This window comes from Lampetra planeri, chromosome 13 (assembly GCF_965212315.1).
Source record: "Lampetra planeri chromosome 13, kcLamPlan1.2.h2, whole genome shotgun sequence".
Taxonomy (NCBI): Eukaryota; Metazoa; Chordata; class Hyperoartia; order Petromyzontiformes; family Petromyzontidae; genus Lampetra; species Lampetra planeri.
Genome location: NC_136119.1, coordinates 10479282 through 10500860, shown reverse-complemented (window position 1 = coordinate 10500860; position 21579 = coordinate 10479282). Strand labels below are relative to the sequence as shown.

The following is a 21579-nucleotide window of genomic DNA, read 5'->3' as shown; positions in this document are numbered from 1 at the left end:
TGCTGCTGCTGATGTGGATTTGTAAACCCTCTAGCAGTACGCCAATACTATGTGGTCCATACTATATGGTCTGTACAATATGGTCAATACTACATGGTCAATACTATATGGTGCGTACTATATGGTCCGTGCTATATGGTCAATACTATATGGTCCGTACAATATGGTCAATATTACATGGCCAGTACTACATGGTCAACACTATATGATTGATCAATGTCTATGGTCAGTGGTTTACGATCTGGATGTATCTCAAGGATGATGCACGTCAATACAAGAACTTCTTGCATTGAGTTATTGCACCGTCGTTATCCTTTGCTTAATATTCGACATAACTAGTGCATCGTGTACGATGTGATGGGTTCGTCGGCGTGTGTGTGTTATAATTGGTAAAACGTCCTTCTAGATTAAGTGACGCTTACTTGATATAAACAGTGCACAGCGCAGTAGGATCTCAAATGAAGAAGGGGCATTGCTCGAAACGTCGTATATTACACGTGTACCTTTTAAGGAATGGTTCTTGGACAATGTGTTCGATTTTTTCTTAAAATAATCTATTGCTGGGTTAGCCGTGTGGTGTATTGGCTGGGCGTCGGAACTATGAGTACGAATCTGATTGCTACTAACACATTTAACTCTGCTGTACGCCGTATGGACCTGACATCGTTGTGTCTATTTGTGTTGTGTTCTCCCTTGTGATGGGACTGCGTAAGATGAACGTTGAGATGTATAAGGGGCACGGGGGTGACCAATACGATCTGAATTGGCCTGTAACTAAGGTAGGCACTGCTAAAGGATTGACATGTATGTGAACATGACGCATCAGCTGTTCTATATACCTGGTCAGCAATAACATGACGAGCGGTACGCGTGCTCTCGATTGAACACTGCCGTCTACGGAGGCGGAGGGGAGGGGTTAGAAAAACGCTCATCGACTCGTCTTACATTCCGCTGTGCCACAATGCCTGTGCACGTACACAGTCGATGCACCTGTACAGGTACATCGACAGCGGGGTCATTCCGGGTCATTCATTCGGACTGGCCCCAATTTCCCGAGGCTATATCCACCAAAGACAAAGATCCCCCGTATAGCCTGTAACAGACTGTAGGGGCAAGTGCTGTTAGCGAGCACCTTTGAGGGCCGCCACGGCACACGAGGGGGTGGGTGGCCAACACCACGCCGGCCCGCCTGCCTTTGTCTCCCTCGTAGCGATGTTTATACACCGCACCAGGTACTCATTTGAGGCTGAGTCGACCTAGGGGATGCCCGGGACCGGTTCACATAATCGTCACAGGGTGTTGGCCGTGAGCGGGAATTGAACCCGGGTCGCCGGGCTCCTAGCACAGCGCGCTAACCACTACACCCACCGCTCCCCACAATGCATCTACCGCACCCCTACACACGTACCCTCCTATCTCTCCGTGTGTGTATCAAATTCATCCTCGCGTGTCCGTGGTGCCAGTGTCCCCAAGGCTTCGTTTGGTAATTTTTTCTTGGCGACCCAACCGGCGTGTCCCCCCCCCGCACAACGCCATGTCTCACGGTTAACTTTAATTCACGTACGGAAGGGGGAGGGGGTGTGTGGCGGGGTGGGGGTGAATTTTTTTTTAAATAATAATAAAAATATTCCCCATTCGCTATAGCGCTGCTTGCGCGCGTGCTGAAATTGTGCGCATTAATCACTCCCAGAACGAACGGGGGGGGGGGGTAGCCGCGTGGACATCGCGGCGCGGATTTCCGTGCTGCTCCTGGAGCGTGAATGCCGGCGAGGCGAGACACCGCGGGTCGCCACTGCCACCGACACAGCGCACGGCGCCTGCCGGCACGTCGGTGATTATGGCACGTGATTACTGGCGACCCTCCGATCACATTTTTAATAGACGGTTAATGATTGAAGGGCTAAACGCACTGAGAGCCACGTACACTCGGCCACCACCAACAACAACAACCACCACCAACATCAACAACCACCGCCACCACAGCAAGGCGGCGCGTCTCGGGTTTCTGCGCGACATCGCATGGCGGTGAGCGTGTTCATTCAAAGTGGGTCAAGCGATGTGGGGGGAGAAGGCAGCAAACACAACAACAACAAACAAGCTCTGTAATTATATATTTTAAAAAATGGGAACGTGCGAAGAAATTGGCATGTTTATAAGATTTGTTTTTTTTGTTCAAGATCTAAAGAGATACCCCATCGAATGAGATACGCCACGAACTCTGCATCAACGTTAAGGGCTTTCGTCCTGCGCGGTGAAAGGACTTGAATTCTTCATTGAAACCGTGACGAAATAAAACCCAGTGATTTGGTTATGGAGCAAAACGTCGTCTAAACCGGACCACATTGTCTGTCTCTCTCTCTCTCGAGCAATGCCTTACATCCTAAAATGGCCGCACAAAGCAGAACCTGTGCCCTACTCCATCCCTCCCTCCCTCCTTCCCTCCTCGCTCGCTCTCTCGTCTCTCTCTCGCTCGCTGCACCGTTCCGGACACAGCAGCTCACGTGCTGGGGAATTTATTCCGACGGAGTGCGGGAGAAGGGACGGGGAGGGAGGGGGGCATCAGCGGCGAGCAAAGCTTGCTGCCGCCTGCAAGTGAATTCTCATCAAGTGCGACACCCACACCGACCCACCCCCTCCTCCTCACACCCCGATGGCAATGCGCGTGTTCCCTGGCTGCGAGTCGAGACCCCCCCGCCCCGTATCGGTTCACTGTTGCCATCTGCTGGATGACGGTGAACGATGCCGAGAGGGAGGCGGGCGGGCGGGCGGGGTCGAGATTTAAAAACGCCTCTCCCCTCCTCTCCAGCTGCATGCGGCAGGCAGTGGCCCCCCACCCCACCCCACCACCTCTTCCCCCGATCGCTTTTTAGCAATCGGCGTCTCCGCCCGCCGCGAGCCGCAGTGTGAAGGGGCTGCGCGTGGCGAAGCCCCTTGCCCACTGCCGATGGGTTGTGCGCTCGTGCCGGCGGCCGCAGCGAGAAACGTCATCGCGCTTTGAGATTTCGGGGCACGCGACGGCGGCGGCTAAAGGAGACGTTGAAGAAACATTTCGTGGGTGCAATGATGCAGGGGGGTGGGGAAGTTCGTGGGTGCCATCCCGACCCTGACGCCTGTTGTGTATTTGGAGTGCGCGTGTCTCTATCTCTCTTGTCTCCGTGGCCGCGGGGATTTTTTTTCTCCGGGTCCTCCGGGTTTTTCATCCACATTTAGAATCAACATCACGAGTTTAGAGTCTTTGGCTGCTATGAATGTCCACGCAATGATATGGCACTTCGTTGAGCTATCATTTGTGGACAGGTCGCTTCTTAAATAAAACATCTATATAGCTCAGTGGGGTTTGCCTGGTAGAGAATAAAAAGACATAAAAAACAAAAACAAAGGTCCCACCCCCCCGTATAGCCTTGACATACTTTTGGGGCAAGTGCTGTTGACAAGTACATTCTGAAGGCCGCATACGGTACACGAACGGGGTGTGTGGCCAGCACCACGCCCGATCAGGTCCTCATTTGAGGCTGAGTCGACCTAGCGGAGGCCTAGGACCGGATCAGATAATCGTCACTGGTGTTGGTGGCCGTGAGCGGGAATTGAACTCCGGTCGCCGGGTGCGCTAACCACTGCGACATCGGCTCCCCATGCAATGTAATACACACACTCACTCACCCATGCCGTCATCTGTATGCGTATTGCATTCAACATCATCAGCTGGAGCAGCATCATCGTCGTCGTCACCCTCGTATCTCGAGTTCCGCTTCATGGGATTGCAATCATCTTCACCATAATCATCGGCCACGATCAATCCATTGTTGGACACAGGCCTCCTCCTCCTCCAAACCCAAAGCCCTCACCGCCATCTCTCACGATCTGTCGACATGATTATAATCCCACAGGCCACCAACGACATGCGCCCATTGCTTGTTGTTACGGTATTATTGAAACATATCTCCAGTGTGTGTGTATATATATAACAAATACTGGAACGGGTCTCAATTGATCGTTCTACTTTTATACAAATGATGTACACATGCTAAGAATTGAAGCCTCTGGTTGGGACACAGGAAGCAAGGGGGGGGGGTCATTTTTTTAGCTGATGGACTCGAATGTAATTTTTTTTTTACAGAGAGGCAGCGGATCGCTTGCGTGCGCGGTGGGGCTTTATTTGTTTATTTACGGCGGTATATTCAAACGTCCGTGGTGTGTTTGTGAAATAGGCCGGGGTGGAGGGGTAGTCCGGCCCATCCTGCTCTTTGCCAAGGGATCGGCTTAGCCTCGCTTCAACGTATAATGACAACGTCGCCTCTTCGTGAGCAATAACACACTGGGGGGGGGGGTGGCGAATGTTTCCAGAATTAACGAATCGCGCACACACACACACACACACGACTCGTTGACGAACGCAGGACGTCCGCACACGGATTGTACCGACGCGTGGCGCAACGGGCGAGTTCGGTCATCGGGGCGGCGATGCGTTTCTGAAATGTGCGACGAACATCGATTGTTCGTCCACCACAGCCGTTTTACGTCGTTTCGCCAATACGTCGTCACTTCATTGATACCGCGACCTGATGTGCGTCGCCTCGAACCCCCAATAATCACGTTCTGCTTTACGTTTGTATTTTTTACCCATGATGCTCAAAGCCAACGCGCGATTATGAGTTTGCGTCCGGTGCTGTGTTTTTTTGTGCGCGCTATAACGTGTCGTTATAGCGCGCACTGTATGGGGAACTGTCCTCTGGCCATCGCGACAGGGGGCACCACGAAAGCGATACAAAGAAGTCTCCCTGAAGAAGTCCCTCACCGCTTGCTGCATCGATCACCGTCAGTGGGCAACACAAGCAGCTGATCGCAACTCCTGGCGGCACACAGTCCACCAGGCCACCTCCTTCTTCGAAGATACCCGCAGGGCCCGTATGGAGGACAAAAGGAGAAGGAGGAAGAACCGTGATCCCTCAGCACCCATCCCAGATCAGACCTAGACTTGCAGCAGCTGTTGTGGCAGGACCTGCTTGTCCCGCATAGGCCTCGTCAGCCACCAGCCTGGTGCAGAAGACGTGGGTGTCCTTCCTAGATCTTCGTTCGCGAAGCCAAGCCATGATGATGATAACGTGTCGTCCCCATCGTTTAAATGGAGCGAACTTACCAAGAACTCCCTGTGCTCTATCAGCATTCATTTTACGAGAACGACCCTTTGCTGGTGAGACCCACACAATTTGTTGTTTCGCTAGCAATTTGGTGCGCACAGCCAATAATGGGCCCATGGCATAAACGACCACTCTCATTTCGACGCGAAGAGACACAAATGAAAGAGTTCCGTTCATCCTACATACATACCCGTCAACCCGTACGGTTTACCCGTATTCTTGTACAGGGAAATGTAGTTTTGGGGTTCATACGGCGTACATCCGTTTCAATGCAAGCAAAAAAAATATTTGTTGTGTATTTGTTTGCGTTCCTCCCTTGCGATGGGACTTTGTAAGATGAACGTTGCGATGTATAAAGGGCACGGGGTGACCACTACGTTGTGACTTGGTCTGCAAATAAGGTAGGACACTGACAAGGTGGGTTGTTGACAGCTGTGTAGTGCTGCATTCTCTTTCACCACCACCACCGCCAACAACAACAACAACTGCCGCCGATCAAGTTTCAAGTTTCATTTATTAGGTGTAGCCCTGTGAGCCATTCGGCTCTTGAATCGGGTGCAACCGCAACAAACAAACAAAAAACATGAACAAGAAAACATCTTAAAGTGACTATGTGCAAACAGAAAATCCAAGAAAAGACGGCAAAATATTGCAGAAAAAGCACCGTACACCAACGCTGTGTGCAAAAATCCCAGTGGGATAGAATTGTTGAGCCGGCGGCGTCACCCATCATCTTACCGCGCGAACAATCACCACGTGCGCGCCTTGCCACCACCACCACCACCAGGCGCCCTCACCCCACCCCACGTGCTGCAGTCCCCAGCGTTCGCCACGAGGGTGCGCGCGCGCATCACGCCGAGCAATTAATAATTAATATTTAACATTTAATGAGATGCTGACGTGTGGTGGAGGAGAGGTTGGGGCGGTGGGGGAGGCAGAACTCCGCGAAGACGATGACTTTGGGAAGAGATGGGGCAGCAGAAGCAGCAGCGACGGCGGTTTAGGGGAGGGGATGTATCCAGCAGAGGGCTTAGAATCAGGGGTGGGGAACGTCCGGCCCGCGGGCCGTATGAGGCCCGCGAAATCATTTGGTGTGGCCCTGCCAAGGCAACCGCAGGCGGGACTCGAAATTCAATTAATCTAGGAGCTGGAAAAGCAGTTGCGATTAGCAGCAACATCATCAATAGCAGCTAACATCACCACGCCTCGCCAAACAGAAGCAGTTCCAGCCATCACATTAGGGGCGAGTTAATTAAATGTTTGACCAAATATAACAGGGTAATTTTTAAGTTGATAATTTTGTATGGCCCGCGAATGATGTTATCAATATCCAAATGGCCCTTGGCAGAAAGAAAGGTTCCCCACGCTGGCGCTGGCTGCTGTGACGACGGTGTGTGGCGCAGTTTTAGAGTTGGCCGCGTTTAAGACAGGCTGACGAAGACATCAATGCCCCCCTCCCTCCCTCCCCCACTGATCAGACTGTTGGGGCAAGCGCTGTTAGCGAGCACCGGTGAATAATATACTCAAGTCACGAGGTGTGAAATCCACAGCAAGAACCAAGAATATAACAAGACACTTTTAATGTGCTTGTTGTTGTCCATCCTACACGCGTGTCCATTTTGCATGCTCCCTATTCATATTTACGAAAGACCTATTGGCTATTGATATATTGAGCCGCTGTTTTTAAATCAGTGATGACCGTATTCTCCAGATCACAAGACGCACCTCAAACTTGCAGCCCGGTGACTATTCGGTGCTACAGCTTCGGTGACATACAAACTCCGAGCGGACTGCGAGACGCAACTCCAACTGTTGCTTGAAAATACAAAGATACAAAGCGCGTCGTAAGAATTTCTGAAAGACCTATTGAGCTGATTTTCGGTACTGTATGTGTATATACACACGTGATTTATCGACACATTACATTTCGGTTATTAAACTCACCACGCTTACCAAATATGGGGGGATATTCTTGATATGTAAAGTCACGTAGAAGGGAAACAATAAAATAATTAAAAAAAATAAACAATACAATGCTCACGACGTTTCGACTGCAACACAAGCAATCGTCATCAGGTGTGAAAAACACGGCAAGAAAATTTGAAAAAAGTGGCGGTTTTATTATTTTAATTTTATTGTTTTCCTTCTACGTGACTTTACCGAAAGAACCAAGAATATGAATCCCTGCAGTCACGAAAGCTTTAAATCAAAATATATGGTGGTGTCAAATTCGACAGTCACATGGCTGGGGCAAGTCCATCCGTATAGGACAACCGATGGTGACCGATCACAAAGCGGTGCTCATTTGTATCGACACACTCCGAGTGGTGGGATGGTGTTACTATAATCTCTTCCACACAAGTGAACTCTACCACGTGATTCTTTGCGCACGTTTCAGCGTATGGCGATTCACGCGATTTTCACGAAGCATTCAGAAACTCCGGGGTAAGGGGCCGTCCATAAATGACGTCACGCGATTTTGAACGATTTTTTACCCCCCCCCCCCCGTCGTCACACGGCGTCACAAAAAGTCAGACCCCCCCTCAAATATGACGTCACAAAGCTCTGCCTCCCCCCCCCCCAAAATCGCTTTAAACTCTTGTCATTGTAGTGCGAATTTAATGTGGCGCTGCACTCTGATGTTGTAGGAGTGTTGTTATAACAATTCTATATCTATTTAAAGTTGCGCATTTTGATGTGACGTCACATTTCTCAATCCCCCCCCGCCTCGTCACATATCGTCACAAATGTCTGACCCCCCCAACCCCCCAGGTGCGTGACGTCATTTATGGACGGCCCCTAAGGTGAATGGTAGAGATGGTCAAGGATGGCCAATCGCGTAGAGATACACGGCAAGTGATCGCACGTGACATGGGGGGGGGGGGGTGGCCCTGTTTGCAGGAGGCAGTACAGCAAGCAGGCGGGTGGCAGTCTCCGTGCGAAGCGAAATGTTTGGGGAGTAAACCTCGGCCAAGGCGAGGGCTTTCCAAAAACATGTCAGTTCCCTCACCACGTGAAGTGATAATCAACAAGGAAATAGCAGTGAGCCAAACATCTCTGCTCGACAAATAACTTCGCTAACTCACCGCGCCGTTTCCGTGACGGGAAAAAAACTATTAGCAGCGGATATGTTTAAACTAATGACCGCCTGAGTTCGACTCCCGTCCACGGCTAACATCAGTCGCTAAAGCGATATCTGACCCGGCCAGTGAGCCTCCCCGAACGACTGTTCTCCCTGTGCCCGCCCTTCACTAACTCTCATTGACCAGCGTGGTGAAGTATGGTCGAACAGCCCTCGAGACCACAACGGCGTTGTTTGAGGCCTTCGTGTCGAAATTGGATTTACACGGAGGGGCTGTAGGAACAGAATTGTTGAAAACAAAAAACCAGATTAACCCGCGGGAGAAGGCTGCGGTTATGTTTTATAATGCCAATCTCGGCCTGGTTTTTGGTTTTTACCATCCCTCCGTGTACGCAACAGACACGCATGCCACCAGCGCGCGCATGCTATAGGGCAATTTTTTTTCTCCCAAATGTTAAAAGGTTATTGCTTCACCGCGACAGGTTTGTGTGTATTTACGGCGTATATCCTCCCATTTAGTGCACGGCGCGGGGACGTTAAAGTCTTCTATAAAACCCGTGACGGCCACCAACCAATTCGCGCATGTGTGCCAACAGCAGCCCAAGGTCGTCTTGTCATCACAGAGACAGACTATTAATATCGCACGGAGACGATCCCACACTTAGCCCCTGGACTGCTGCAGTGTGGACTGTTGCGGAGTTATTGGTGCGGAGCAGTTGGGAGGGGGGGGGTGGCTGTGAGTAGCAAGAGGCGGGGGACTGGGCAGCCGCCTCAGGCGTCCCCTGCCGAGCGAGGAGCCAAAATTGTCGGGAACGAAGCAACCATTGGACGGGCTGTTTGCTCCACGCGTTTGGTGGGACGGTACCGGCGCCGCAGTCAGCGAGGCGGCGGGGTGAGGGTTTGGACTTTGGGTGCTGTTCTCAGCAACGGATTCGTGAGGTCAGCACCACGCATGGCTGGACAGCTTTGTCGGTGTCGATCGTGCACGTGACGTTCTATTTCAGGCTGAGTGAGTCGAGGTGAAGCAGACAACGGGGTTCAGATGTTAATGTTTTTTTAATGGGCATTTCACATATCCGGCACTTGCAGAAAATGGTGTGCTTGGAGGCTATGGGGGGTTGGGCACGATTTATGGGTTGGGTACTCGGGGTTAAGAATAACCCGATAAGGCGTAGGTAGGCGCGTTTTGGATATCAACGTTGAAAGATGGTGCATCGTCTGGTTTAAAACCGGCACTTTGCAATTGCGGTGTAGGCCATGCGGATCGGAACACAATCAGAAAAAACAAATGTCGCCTGGACTTTCAATACAAGCCACTGCGTGCGTAGCATGCTAGGAATTCCCCATGGCATGATAGGACGAGCGACGTGGGCGTTCTGAGTAGGACGTGGCAAATGAATCGTTGCAGATGTATTAAGAGGGGGTGGCGATGGGTGGGACAGGAATTTGAGTGTGCACCCTGCCGAACAAGGGAGCAAACGTCGAAATCCAAGTGGCGGTGATGAGATTGTGACAGTGGTCCGTGGATGACACGCGTCGACTGTGTAACAAAGGGGAAGAGCAAAATTCAAGAGGAGTGGTGACGATGAGCACAACATAGCCTCTGCAAAAGCTGTGGGATCTAACAGAAGGAAGGCGGTGCTGTGGTATTAGCAGATATGACAAACAATGAAGAATAGGCCGACCAGTAATGGATATCTATTTGTAATGAATATGCATAAATTAACCCAACCCATCTAGGATTTCTCCACAACTCTGGCAGTCGCCTGATGATGCCGGTTGTAATTACTGGCGAAACTAGAATTCTGAACGTCGTGGGTTTAACTCTCCAGCACACCGGTGTGTGCTGTGCTCGTAAATGACTTGCACGTTTTGTTGACGTGGCAACCCTTACTAACTGGCTGTGTCGAGTGGCCGCGGGTTTAACGGCACATTTGTATTTACGCAACCTCACCCCAAAACCTCTATTATGGATAGTGAAGACATCTTGACTTGTAGGGGCAGTATACAGTCTAATGCAGTATATACAGTACACATAGCCGAAGACCCCCTGTATAGACTCAACAGACCTTTGGGGCAAATGCTGTTAGCGAGTGCCAACGAAGGCCGACATGGAACACGAGGGCGTGGGTGGCCAGCACCGCGCCCGGCCGCCTTTATCTCCCCACGGATGATGTTTTTCATACTGCACCAGTTACTCATTTGAGGCTGAGTCGACCTGGGGGAGGGGGCAGGACTGGCCCAAATAATCGTGGACCGTGAGCAGGAATCAAACTCGGATTCTGAGATCATCTGGCTCACGCACTCCATCACAGCACCCACCCCCTGTGTGTGTGTGTGCGCGCTGTTAATGTTATACCGATGTCCATCACGTCCTAGAGGATAAATATCACTGGGTGCATGCACCCCCTGATTCAACAACACTCACACACACACACGCGCGCGTGCAGCCCTATACACCCATGCAATCACACGGGGCACACATGGGCCAGATCGCTGCGAAATTGATGTGTGCTTACACGGCGCAAAATGTAAAGGCATTCTCTTCTCGAGCAGCTTAGCTAGCCAGCCAGGCAGCCCATCAAGCCAGGCACCCACCCAGCCCTCTCGATTGCCAGTCAGACTGCCAGTCAGCCCAGCAGCCAGCCAACCCAGCCACACGATCAACCATCCAGTAAATCAAAAGTATTTAAACTCAAATTTGTATTTGTTTATTTTACCAGGTAAGACCCACTGAGCTATATAGCTCTCTTTCAGAAGCGACCTGGCTACAAATGATCGTCTTTGGGTCTTTCGGTAAAGTCACGTAGACAGGTTCAAAGAAAATAAGAAAAAATAACAAAAATCTCCAACGTTTCGATCGCACCACAAGCGTTCGTCATCAGGAAGAGGGGGTTAGCTTCTTCCTTCCTACGTGACTTTACCGAAAGATCCAAAGAATATTCCTGCAGCCACGAAAGCTTTAACTCAAGATACGAATGGTAGCTCAAAGAAGTGACTTATCACGTGGAAATGTATAGCAACCAAATACTAATATCATCCATAACAGTTGTTTTGGGGGTTAGATCGCGCAAATATATATATATGTGTCGTTAAAACCCGCCACATTTATATATTTACGCGACCTAACCCAAAAACCTCTATTATGGATGATATTGGTCGCGAAAGCCTACATGTTAAACTGACTATAAACACATTTTTTATAAATGTGGAGGGAAAACCCGGAGGACCCGGATTAAAAATCCACGCGACCACGAGGAGAGCGAACATGCAAACTCCACATACTTAATACAGGCATCAGTGTCGGGATTGAACCCACGACGTCCTGTATACCAGGCGAGGTAGTTAACATCTGGCCACGGCGGCGTGATGTTAACCAGCCAGCACACCAGCCTGCCAGTGAGCTAGTCAGCCAGCAAGTCAGCAGACAACCTATAGTCTAGTCATCCAGACAATCAGCTAGTCATCCAGTCACTCAGCCAGTCCATCACCAGCCTGTCAGCCAGCCAGACAATGGACTACCCACTCAACCAGCAAGTCAGCAGACAACCCATAGTCTAGTCATCCAGACAATCAGCTAGTCAGCCAGTCATTCAGCCAGTCCATCACCAGCCTGTCAGCCAGCCAGACAATGGACTACCTACTCAGCAAGGCAGCTCATTACGCAGCCAGTTGTTACGTCACCCAGGAATCCTCACTATCTCTGCACACAGCTTAGTGTTCGGCCAAGCTGTTTAAGGAGCACAAAGCACGAGTTTATTGGAGGTGGAAATTGTCTGTGGCAGGAACTCTTTGCTCCAATTTGCCCACCTAGTTAGCCGGATAAATATGCCTGCGTTACACGACATCATTCTCTACTGTTTGCTCTCACGTGCATGCTTCCTGCCTTCACTGGGAAGGTGAGGTATGGTCAAGTAACCCCACAAGGCGTCCGGAATGCCACATCCAGCAGTGGATTGACAAACGCACCGCACATGCGCGTGCATCGTTTTGGGTCTCAATGCCCTATCGGATCCATCGGTCACCGACGTTCTTTATTTAACCACATGGACGCTCATGGAGATGTATAATCTCCTGTGCACGTAGATAATGATGGCAATGTCTTTTAACCAGGATGACCCATTGAGTATCGTTATCTCTTTTACAATTTTCTTCTTAATAAACGTTATCCGTTCACGACCATGTGAGTTGCGGTCTATAATAAAATAACATTCGTAATCGAACATCACACCTCGAATTGCGCAATTTCGCCCGCCCAGCCCCGAGTCTGAAGACAGAAAGACCGTGGCCTTAAGGGAGACACCAGACGGCGGGGGAGTTTGTTAGCCCATTAAGCTCATCCCCCCCCGTACTTTAAACACCCCGCAAAGTAAACATTAGCACGTCAGCTGCCGCAACTCGACGCCCAGAGTCACGCCAGCAGAGTGCTCCTCCCATTAATGTATAAAGGCTGTCCGTCAATTTTTTTTTGTGAACGACACTGTTGTACAACGCCTAAGGCTGTGTTTTGTGAAATGAATGAAATCATTGGTTCACGAAAAAATACGTAGATTTGAAGAATTATTTGGTCGTTCCTCTTCCCTCCACATCACCTCGCCCCAATGGATTCGATCGCCGCTGTCGGCACCGCGCCATGAGACGGAGAATCCATTTGGAAATCTCGCACAGGGGTCCGCTCCGTGTGTTTTGTTTGTTTTTACACGCTTCTTATTAACTCACTCTGTCTGCTGTTGTTGTTGTTGTATCCTCAAATCTTGTAACTCAATTTTAACCCACCTCCCAATGTGGTATCCACCGCAAACTTGGTATACTTATGTCATACTGATGGCGATACTATATTGTATCGTAAAAATGTTTTCACATTTTTTATACGTTATGTTTCGGCTTGGGTCTAATTGTCACATGGTCAACTGACGTTGGCTGTAATTGGCCACGGTCCCATTACGTTATGGCAAGCTTCGGGGCCAGTTCCTGGAGTCGTGAAGTTCTTCCATTACTAGCACATTTCATAAAAGCGTGTTTAAAAAAAGTTTTTTTTTTTAATATGACTTATTAGTCGCTAAGCTCGGGAACCCAAAAGCTCGGGAACCCAGCGCTGTCAGACGTTTCTAAAACGCCACAGACATCGTTCGCACTCGTCCCGAGTCGAGCGAGGTCCTCCACTGTTATGAAGAGCTCGGGGGGATTGCGCCGTGGAGCAGTGGCGAGGGAAGAAGCAGAAAGACAAACGTGTGTGTGACCTGCGGTGTGGTGAGTTTGATGAGGAGGCGAGCGACTGAGTGTGTGAGTGAGTGAGTTGTTGTGACCTGTGGGAGCGGTGGTGCAGCGGTTAGCGCGCTGCGCTACGAACCCGGCGACCCGAGTTGGATTCCCGCTCACGGCCAAAATCAGTGACGATTTATCTGAACCGTTACTGTGCCTCCCCTAGGTCGACTCAGCCTCAAAATGAGTACCTGGTGCGGTGTGTAAACATCGCCACTGTACCGTTCCGGCCTTCATAGGTGCCACTCACTAACGGCACTTGCCCCTACAGTCTGTTAAGGCTACACGGGGGATCTTTGTCTTTTGTGCAGTGTGGTGGTTGAACGCAGCGTGGATGAGACGACACCGGCCAGCCTGTGGTAGATCGAGGCCTCGGCACGGGTGGAAGGATCAAGAAGGGAGGTTCAGGGGAACAGTCGGCACGGTCGTAGCGATAGGGAACTGGCCGGCATTGAGCGAGTGACCGGAGTGAATTAGTGCAGAGAATGTCTGCAAAATAAATATTTTGAATAGGACTTCCGAAACATCATTTAAGTGGCCTGTTGCATCCTTCGCACATTGGGGGTGGTGGGAGGGTGCGTGCACTCTCCCACACATTCTGCTATGGCATTGCCACAGGAAAAACTGAGACGTTTCATTCACCGAGCTGGAGTTTAGCCAAAATTAATTGCAAAACAAAGTGTGTTATTTTGCGTGTGCAGCCATCGTTGATCGGGCTGAGATCATCAACTTGAGAATCCAATTTCATCACAAAATACACAACGCCTCCTCTTCCCACATTTATCTTTTTTCTTTACGCGAGTAGTTTTTTTTATTAAACAAAACAGTCCGTGACCTTCGTCTGAGAGTGCATCTCATCAGCAGGATTTCGTTCAATAACGAGCAAGCCCTTGCCCAGTGTGATGAGCGTTTCAACAGGCCTCGCTCGAACCATTGCGAGCGAAGTACCCGATGTTCATAGGGGCCAGAACCCTTCCTGGACTTGAGCCCATGGGCTCTATTGTAGCGTTGCCTGCCCGCTGTGACTCATAGATGGAGGAAGGGGAAACGGCTTTGCCAAAAGAAGTTGGAGAAAAAGCGAAGTTGTGCCAAGCAGAACGGAAATGTTCACGCCTGCACTGACACAGAGAGGCGGGATGCGGAACGCGTGGGGATTAGCGAACTGTGCAGAGCGAGCCACCAGCATATTGACCGTTAGAAAAGGGTAACAAACAAAAAAAACTCGTGCGCCTTTTGGCGTCATCTGGTCCAACACCAATGGAGACTGGGCTCTAAGAAAAGGTGTCTCGGGTGTGGACCAATCAACTTCAAGGACAGTGCATATCATTATCATCATCAGAGTTGTTTCTTTTTGTTTGCATTCTGACTGCTTGTGTTGTGGTTATTGCAAACATGATGCCTTGTATAAAGGTGTCAGTTGTTGTACCAGTTGAAAGGGTAAAAACCTATTACTAAAAAAAACTCAACTCCTCAAGCGCCAATATGACGATGTATCTAACGTGTGCACGTTAATGCCGTTTGCTTACAAAGTGAGATTTAACAAAAATACAAACAAGTAGCGGCCAGTGGAACCTCTCAATTGGCGTCGCCCGAGGCAGCGATGGTAACTCCACGTTACTCTAACGCGGCATGCTCATTGTGATGTCCTGGGCAGCTGCTCCTCGGGATTATTTGTCCGGAAAAGTTGTGGGGGGGGGGGTGGCCATCTCTCCCCAAATCGTGAACGGTCGCCTGCGTCCTCCGTCGCAAAGCGAGACGAGCGGGCCACGCACTTCTGTCAGCTGGAATACAAATCGTCGTTTGACGTCACGTTCCCGTTCTGGCAACGTTCAACAAGAAAGAGAGAGAGAGAAAAAAAATGAAATGGCAAAGTTTACAACACGACAACAAATGTTGGGGTGGAGCGTTGACGCAGTGCGCTGTTCCGTGCACTGCGCTACCAACCCAACGGCATGCGCTCGATTCGCGGCCACAGCGCACATCGGTAGAAGTGGAAGTTCCACATTCCTAACAGCGGGTAACAACACATCTTTACCCAGAGACAATTACCGCTGACTTCACACACGCACGCGACAGAGAGTGGCGCTCTATTTACTGACCCCGCAGGGATGGGTTAGGCTGCGAGTGCACTCCCTGAATGTGGATTCGAAACGCGTCGTGCTTCGCGACTGTGAGTCACGCGTTACGATGCCAACACCGCCGCTGTTTACTTACATGCTATTTTCTTTTCCAAAAAAAAAGTTTGTCTGGCTGGCTCGCTGGCTGGCTCGCGTGGTGGGTTGCGAATTTGAGGTTAGAGGAAGGCGCGTGGAGTCACAGCGTCTTGAGCTGTCGTTCGAGCGCTCCGCTCGACTCCTCGGGGACCCTAAGTTCGAATCCCGGCCACGGCTCGCATCGGTGGTGATTGGTAACCGAATCTCATTTACTTGATACAGCAAGCGTGGCTGTGACGGTTCCACCTGAAGACGGAATCTTGTGTTGCCTCCGAAACGTCGTGATTTTTATTTTATTTAACTTTTATTAATTTTAATTTTACATGTTTTACCTACGTGACTTTATCGAAAAAACCCAAGAATATGAACCGAACGGGTGTTGAACCCTCCTCCCTCTCGTCGGCAAAGTTGCCGTGGTGCAATGGTGAGCGGCACACTGGGCTTGCAATGAAGAGGTCAACCAGTTCTTTCTCCCGGCGCGGCAGTAGCAACAAGGGACAAGTTTCTTGACCACCACACCACCCTCCCCCAAGGGGCCGTCCATAAATGACGTCACGCACCTAGTGGGGGGGGTCAGACATTTGTGACGATGTGTGACGAGGGGGGGGGTTGAGAAATGTGACGTCACATCAAAATGCGCAACTTTAAATAAATATAGACAACACGTTCTACTTAATTAAAGACTTTTTAATAAAAAAAAATTGGGGGGGGGGGGGCAGAGCTTTGTGACGTCATATTTGAGGGGGGGTCTGACTTTTTGTGACGCCGTGTGACTAAGGAGGGCGGGGGTCAAAAATCGTCCAAACCCGCGTGACGTCATTTATGGACAGCCCCCAATGCCTCTGTCCACCCCGCAGTATAAGTTAGTGCACTCCAGTTAGCAACGTATTGCGGGGTGTGGGATCCTCCCACGTGTCCCAAGACGTAAAGTCCAAGCGCGGAAAAGTAGACCGAATGCCCCCATCCCTCTCGTGGCGATCCTTAAGGCCAGCAGCGGCGCGGACAGGTAATTGCAGGGCCTGCACCTTTGCCCGCCCTCCCTTCACCACTCCACAATGACCGGCGCACTGAAGTCACAGGAGCCAGCCACCCCATGGACACCGTCCACGAGTAGACGAGTGGAGCGACTGACAAAGGGGGGGGGGGGCGGGGGGGGCGTTACACAACAGAGGGTGAGGTGGGGGTGAGATGGGTGGGATGTTTATTGTCTTTGTTATTCAGACGGAGCGCGCGCGTTGGACATTTCCGAAGTCGCCTTCCTTAAAACCAAAAGTGAAAGAAGCGCCTCGACCGTGCCTGTCCCTCCCTCCGCCCTCTCTGCGATCCGCCCCTCTCTCCCCTTAAGCCAAATCCATTCCCTCCCTGCCTGCCTGCCTTACTCACACAGCCGCATCATCAGCAGCGCAGCCAGTGAAGTGTGTTGTTGACGCACTCGCAGACAGACGGACGGACCGCGCGCGTGTGGGGACCTCTGTCTGCTTGGGTCGTGGATCTCCGCCGGGATGAAGATCACCATCAGCAGCAGCAGCAGCATCTTCATCATCTGGCTTGCAGCCGCGCTCTGTGGAAGCCTCGGTGAGAACGACGCGTGTCCAACTTTGATCGACAACACCCAGTGTCGTTCTTGCAAGTGTGGGTGATCGCATGGCTGCGGTGATGATGATGATGACGTGTCTTTAAACAGATATTGTTGTTGTTGTCAAGCAGTTCTTGTTTTGTTTCGAGCTCTGTAGGCGCGTGGAACGAGCATGCTCCACTTAGTAAACCGTGTTTGGATCATCATCACCATTGTCGTCACCAGCCAGGGTCAGTTCACTGCTGGATAGAGGCCTCCTCCTCAGGCTGTCTCGCGTGATCATCCTGCGATGTGACAATAATCCTGGACACGAGACGATCTCACATCTCTCCGTCTCCGCCTTCCATCCCTTCGCCGTCATCCGTCAACGATTCTTGACCAAAGCGGCCAGCTGCGACCTACGCTCGCGGCGACAGTGACCTGGCGCACACCGACGTTCGAATTAACTTTCTTCTTATTTTTTTTGTTAAATCATCTTAATTCGTTCGCGTGCGTTCTCCGATCCACGCGGCATCTTCGTTTCTGTCGCTCGATGTGCGTGCAAGGGTCAAGCATGGTGTCGGCGCCTCTTGTTGGTTTGAGTTTTTACTCGCTTCGTGATGCGCACGTTACGACGCGTTGGTGACACGTGCGCGCGCGCGTTGGTGACACGTGCGCGCGCGCGTTGTCCCGTCTTTAAAATGTATCGTCACATCGCGACCGAAAGCTCAGAACGCAATTAAATACGGTAGTTAACTAATAACGTCTGGCGCAAACGATGATAACACTCAGGCGCAAACTTTGAACAGATGTCGCACGAGTCCACACATTGCTTCCATGACGTGCAAAGTGCCTGAACGACGGGTTTATACTTCGATTTAAAGCTTTCGTGACTGCAGGGATTCATATTCTTGGTTCTTTCAGTAAAGTCACGTAGAATGGAAATAATAAAATAATAAAAAATACTTTTTATTATTACTTCCCTTCTACGTGACTTTACCGAACGACGGGTTTATACTTTACTTGCCGCTGCGTAATGGTGAACACGCCGGACGTCAAAAGGTTGGCCGGGTTCAATCTCCGGGCGCGGCAGCTGAACACGAAGCGCGATTTTTCTCAATTTCCACCGGTCTCGTGTCCATCCAACGCGGCGGTACAATGCTGGGTAAGAGCCATGCTCGCTCTGTGACCGGCAGGTAGCGTGCGGTGGGGCAAAGAGTGAGTGGGCACTGCCAACCTCTTCCTTAGACGCCTGTGCTGTAAGGAGGTGGGGAAGGGAAGGGGGGCTTCTCTTCCCATGGGCCCCCCTTGCAGTGGAGGAGACCTTGACTGTGTCAAGCGGTGGCACGAGCGAGTAATTGCAGGGCTGCGCCTTTATCTGGCACTGATAGAGTACAGGAAGTGCATGAGACACGTGCGCGTGCGTGTGTGTGTGCGTGCGCGTGTGTGTGCGTGTGTGCGTGTGTGTGTGTGTTCGTGCGCGCAAACTGAATGTCCAACAGTATTGAGAGACGTGGTTCCACAATAACCGCAGAAAATGCCGTAATGTTACATGCCAAGATCGCGTGTTTATTAAACTAACATCATTTGAGTACAGTAGTAGTCATAAAAAAATAACTCCCCATGTTTGTATGGGGCTGCACGGCGTTAACCAACTTAACACGATGACAACAAGACCCCCCCCCCTCCCTTTGTGCCCCGTCGTGTCGCGAGTGTAAGCTCACGAAGCAGATTAACATTTCCTAATCGACGAGCACTGCGATCCGGTTATTGTGAGCAAACCACTGCGTGCGTGGTCTGTTTGTTGTCGCTGCTGTTGCGATGAATTAAATTCGGGCGTTCTCGGGAGCTTCAAGATTACGCCTGAAAATCCCCGGCACGAGGTCAATGATGACACCCCTACCACCACCACCACCACCCCCCCATCATCCACGGATATCTCTCCAATGATTGTTGCGTGGGGTTCCCGTCGTGCCCGCGGTACTTTCAATATCTCATAAAAGCAGGGCAATATTTATCCGTATCTGTGTTTTCTTTTTTTAAAAGTATTGTTTGTTGAAGGTCTTGCCGTGGGTGAGGGGGTGTCGAGGCATATGCGTGTTGCTGTTGTGTGTGTGAACATCGCTACGCGAGAGACAAAGGCGACCGGGCGTGGTGTTGACCACCCACCCCCTCGTGTGCCGTGCCCTTCCTTCATAGGTTGCCACTCGCTAGCAGCACATGCCCCAACAGTCTGTCAAGGCTACACGGGGGATCTTTGTCTTTGTGCGTGAACAGCTGAAGGAAGCACAGTCGGGTGAGGACTGTCTTCAGATGCCGTAAGAGAGCCAACAGCTGTTGATGTCCGTAACGAACACGGCAATAGCACGCGAGACGAGCCTTCATGTACGCAGCCACTCGCTGTACGTGAACGAAAACACAGATCCAGTGGCAACCCACTTGGGATGAAACCCGCTCATGCAAACGGGATTGATACCGTGCCTCCACACATTGCGGATTGTGAGCCTGAACCCTCACCCATGGCAAGGAGTTGGCTCGGCCGAGACCGATTCGCAAGAAATGATTGCGTGAGTCGACTCGTTGTCTTTCACGTGTAGGAGATGGAGGATTTTCTTGTTGTTGTTGTTGTTGTTTTTGAACTGCGGAGGGGTTCTCTGCACTTTGAATATCACCCGTAGCCCCCACTGATGTCTTCTTCACACACCCTCCCCCCCCAATGTGTGCAGATACGACTGGCTATTGTATGTAGAGTGTGTAGGTGTATATTGTATGTAGGGTGTGTAGGTATCTATTGTATGTAGGGTGTGTAGGTGTATATTGTATGTAGGGTGTGTCGGTGTATATTCCTAGAAAATACATTTCTTTTTTTATGGAGGTCGATAATTTTTGTAAACCTGTTGGATGAACTTTCTACCCCGCCCCCGACATCTGGCGGGGGGCGGGGGTGGTTCCTCTTTCTATAACTTTTAGATGCAGGCTTTCTGAAAGACTCTTTATCATTTAGTTGACAAACGATAGGCCGGGCGTTTTTAATTGATGAGTTATCACAAACAGAGCTTTTGACAATGAGATTTGGCCCAGCTGGGAGAAATCAAAGCACATCTCGAGATTTAGTTTTTCTACTCACGACTAGCTGGTTGTCAGTGAGCTTTACTTACTCTTTGGAATTTGATTAAGTATCACACTCACCCGAACAGTATCCAAAACACTGAGTGATCAAATATACGACAACATCTTGGGACTCAGCATTTTTTAAACTCTCCAGGACGTGAACTTTTATCGCCCTAGATTTTTTAAAAACTCCAAAGAGTGTTTTTTTTTCGTTGTCCGTTTTTTTATGGTTCTGGATTTTACCATTGGTAACCAGATGCAACCCTACGTAGACTTCTAACTAACTATTTAAATTTGACCACTTAAGGCCCACTGAGCTATATATAGCTCTTATTCAGAAGCGACCTGGCCACAAATGATAGCTCAACGAAATGGCTCACCACGTGGACATTTATTGCAGCTAAATACTCTAAACGCACGTTTATAAACGTGACCATACCTGTGCCAAATGTTAACTCTCCAGGCCATCTGGAACGTCTTTAGAGGTTTTGCCAATCAGGATGGGCCATGTACAGCATATTGCTCACAAGAACACACTGATTTTTAAAAAAACATATTTCGCGAGAGGAAGTGCCAGTCACTCTTTTGTAGATTTGTTTATTTTTTTTTGTTCAATGCTGCAGTTAGTCCAATTCGGTACGTTATTTCACCACGACCTAGGCTCAACTTGCTGCCCGTTAAAAGATGTTCTGTCCAATGCTGTTTTTGTAACTAAACGTAATTAGTTGGATGACGTGGTTTGAAAAGGGTCGCCACATGTCCTGCATTTCCCAGGATCACCCTCTTTTCATGGTAGCTATTCTGGGAAATCTCTAAATCTTCCCGCGACATTAAAAGTCTGGGTTTTGCTATAATTTGTGCAAAAATACAGCGGTCGGGACAAAATACATTTACACGCACAACAGGCCTCTGCGACGCCGGGTATTGTGAGATGTAATTTTGCCTCTGCCCCCCACAATCGCGTCCCAGATTTCTTGCGACCGCGCAAGAGGCGGGCGGCATCCTCGGTCTTGCGAACGACTCGGGGTCAGAGCACGGCGCGGGCCACCACGAAGCGCCGTTTAAAGCAAACGACGTCGGTGGCGACGAGCGGCGTTTCGACGCCACGCCGCTCGCTTGAAACGACGCAGACCCCCGCAACTAGACGTCGCTTCCCTCTCTCCGTGCGTGCGCGGAGCGACGGGGCACATCACCGAGCTTCCGTGATCTGACACGACA

The 21579-nt window shown here is 50.4% G+C and overlaps 1 protein-coding gene across 2 annotated transcripts in view; it reads left to right on the top strand.

Annotated features, from left to right (window-relative positions):
• Positions 1–16585: 16585 nt before the first annotated feature.
• Positions 16586–21579, top strand: part of LOC144722060 (lactadherin-like) — a 42584-nt gene continuing 37590 nt past the window's right edge. Inside the window, exons 1-2 of one of the 2 annotated variants that reach the window (XM_078600153.1) lie at positions 16586–16701; positions 17134–17270. In XM_078600153.1, coding sequence (XP_078456279.1) covers positions 17198–17270 — 73 coding nt within the window. In that variant the 5' untranslated portion in view covers positions 16586–16701; positions 17134–17197. Of the gene's footprint in view, positions 16702–16918; positions 17271–21579 lie in introns of those variants that run through there. The other variant, XM_078600151.1, reaches the window with a different exon arrangement.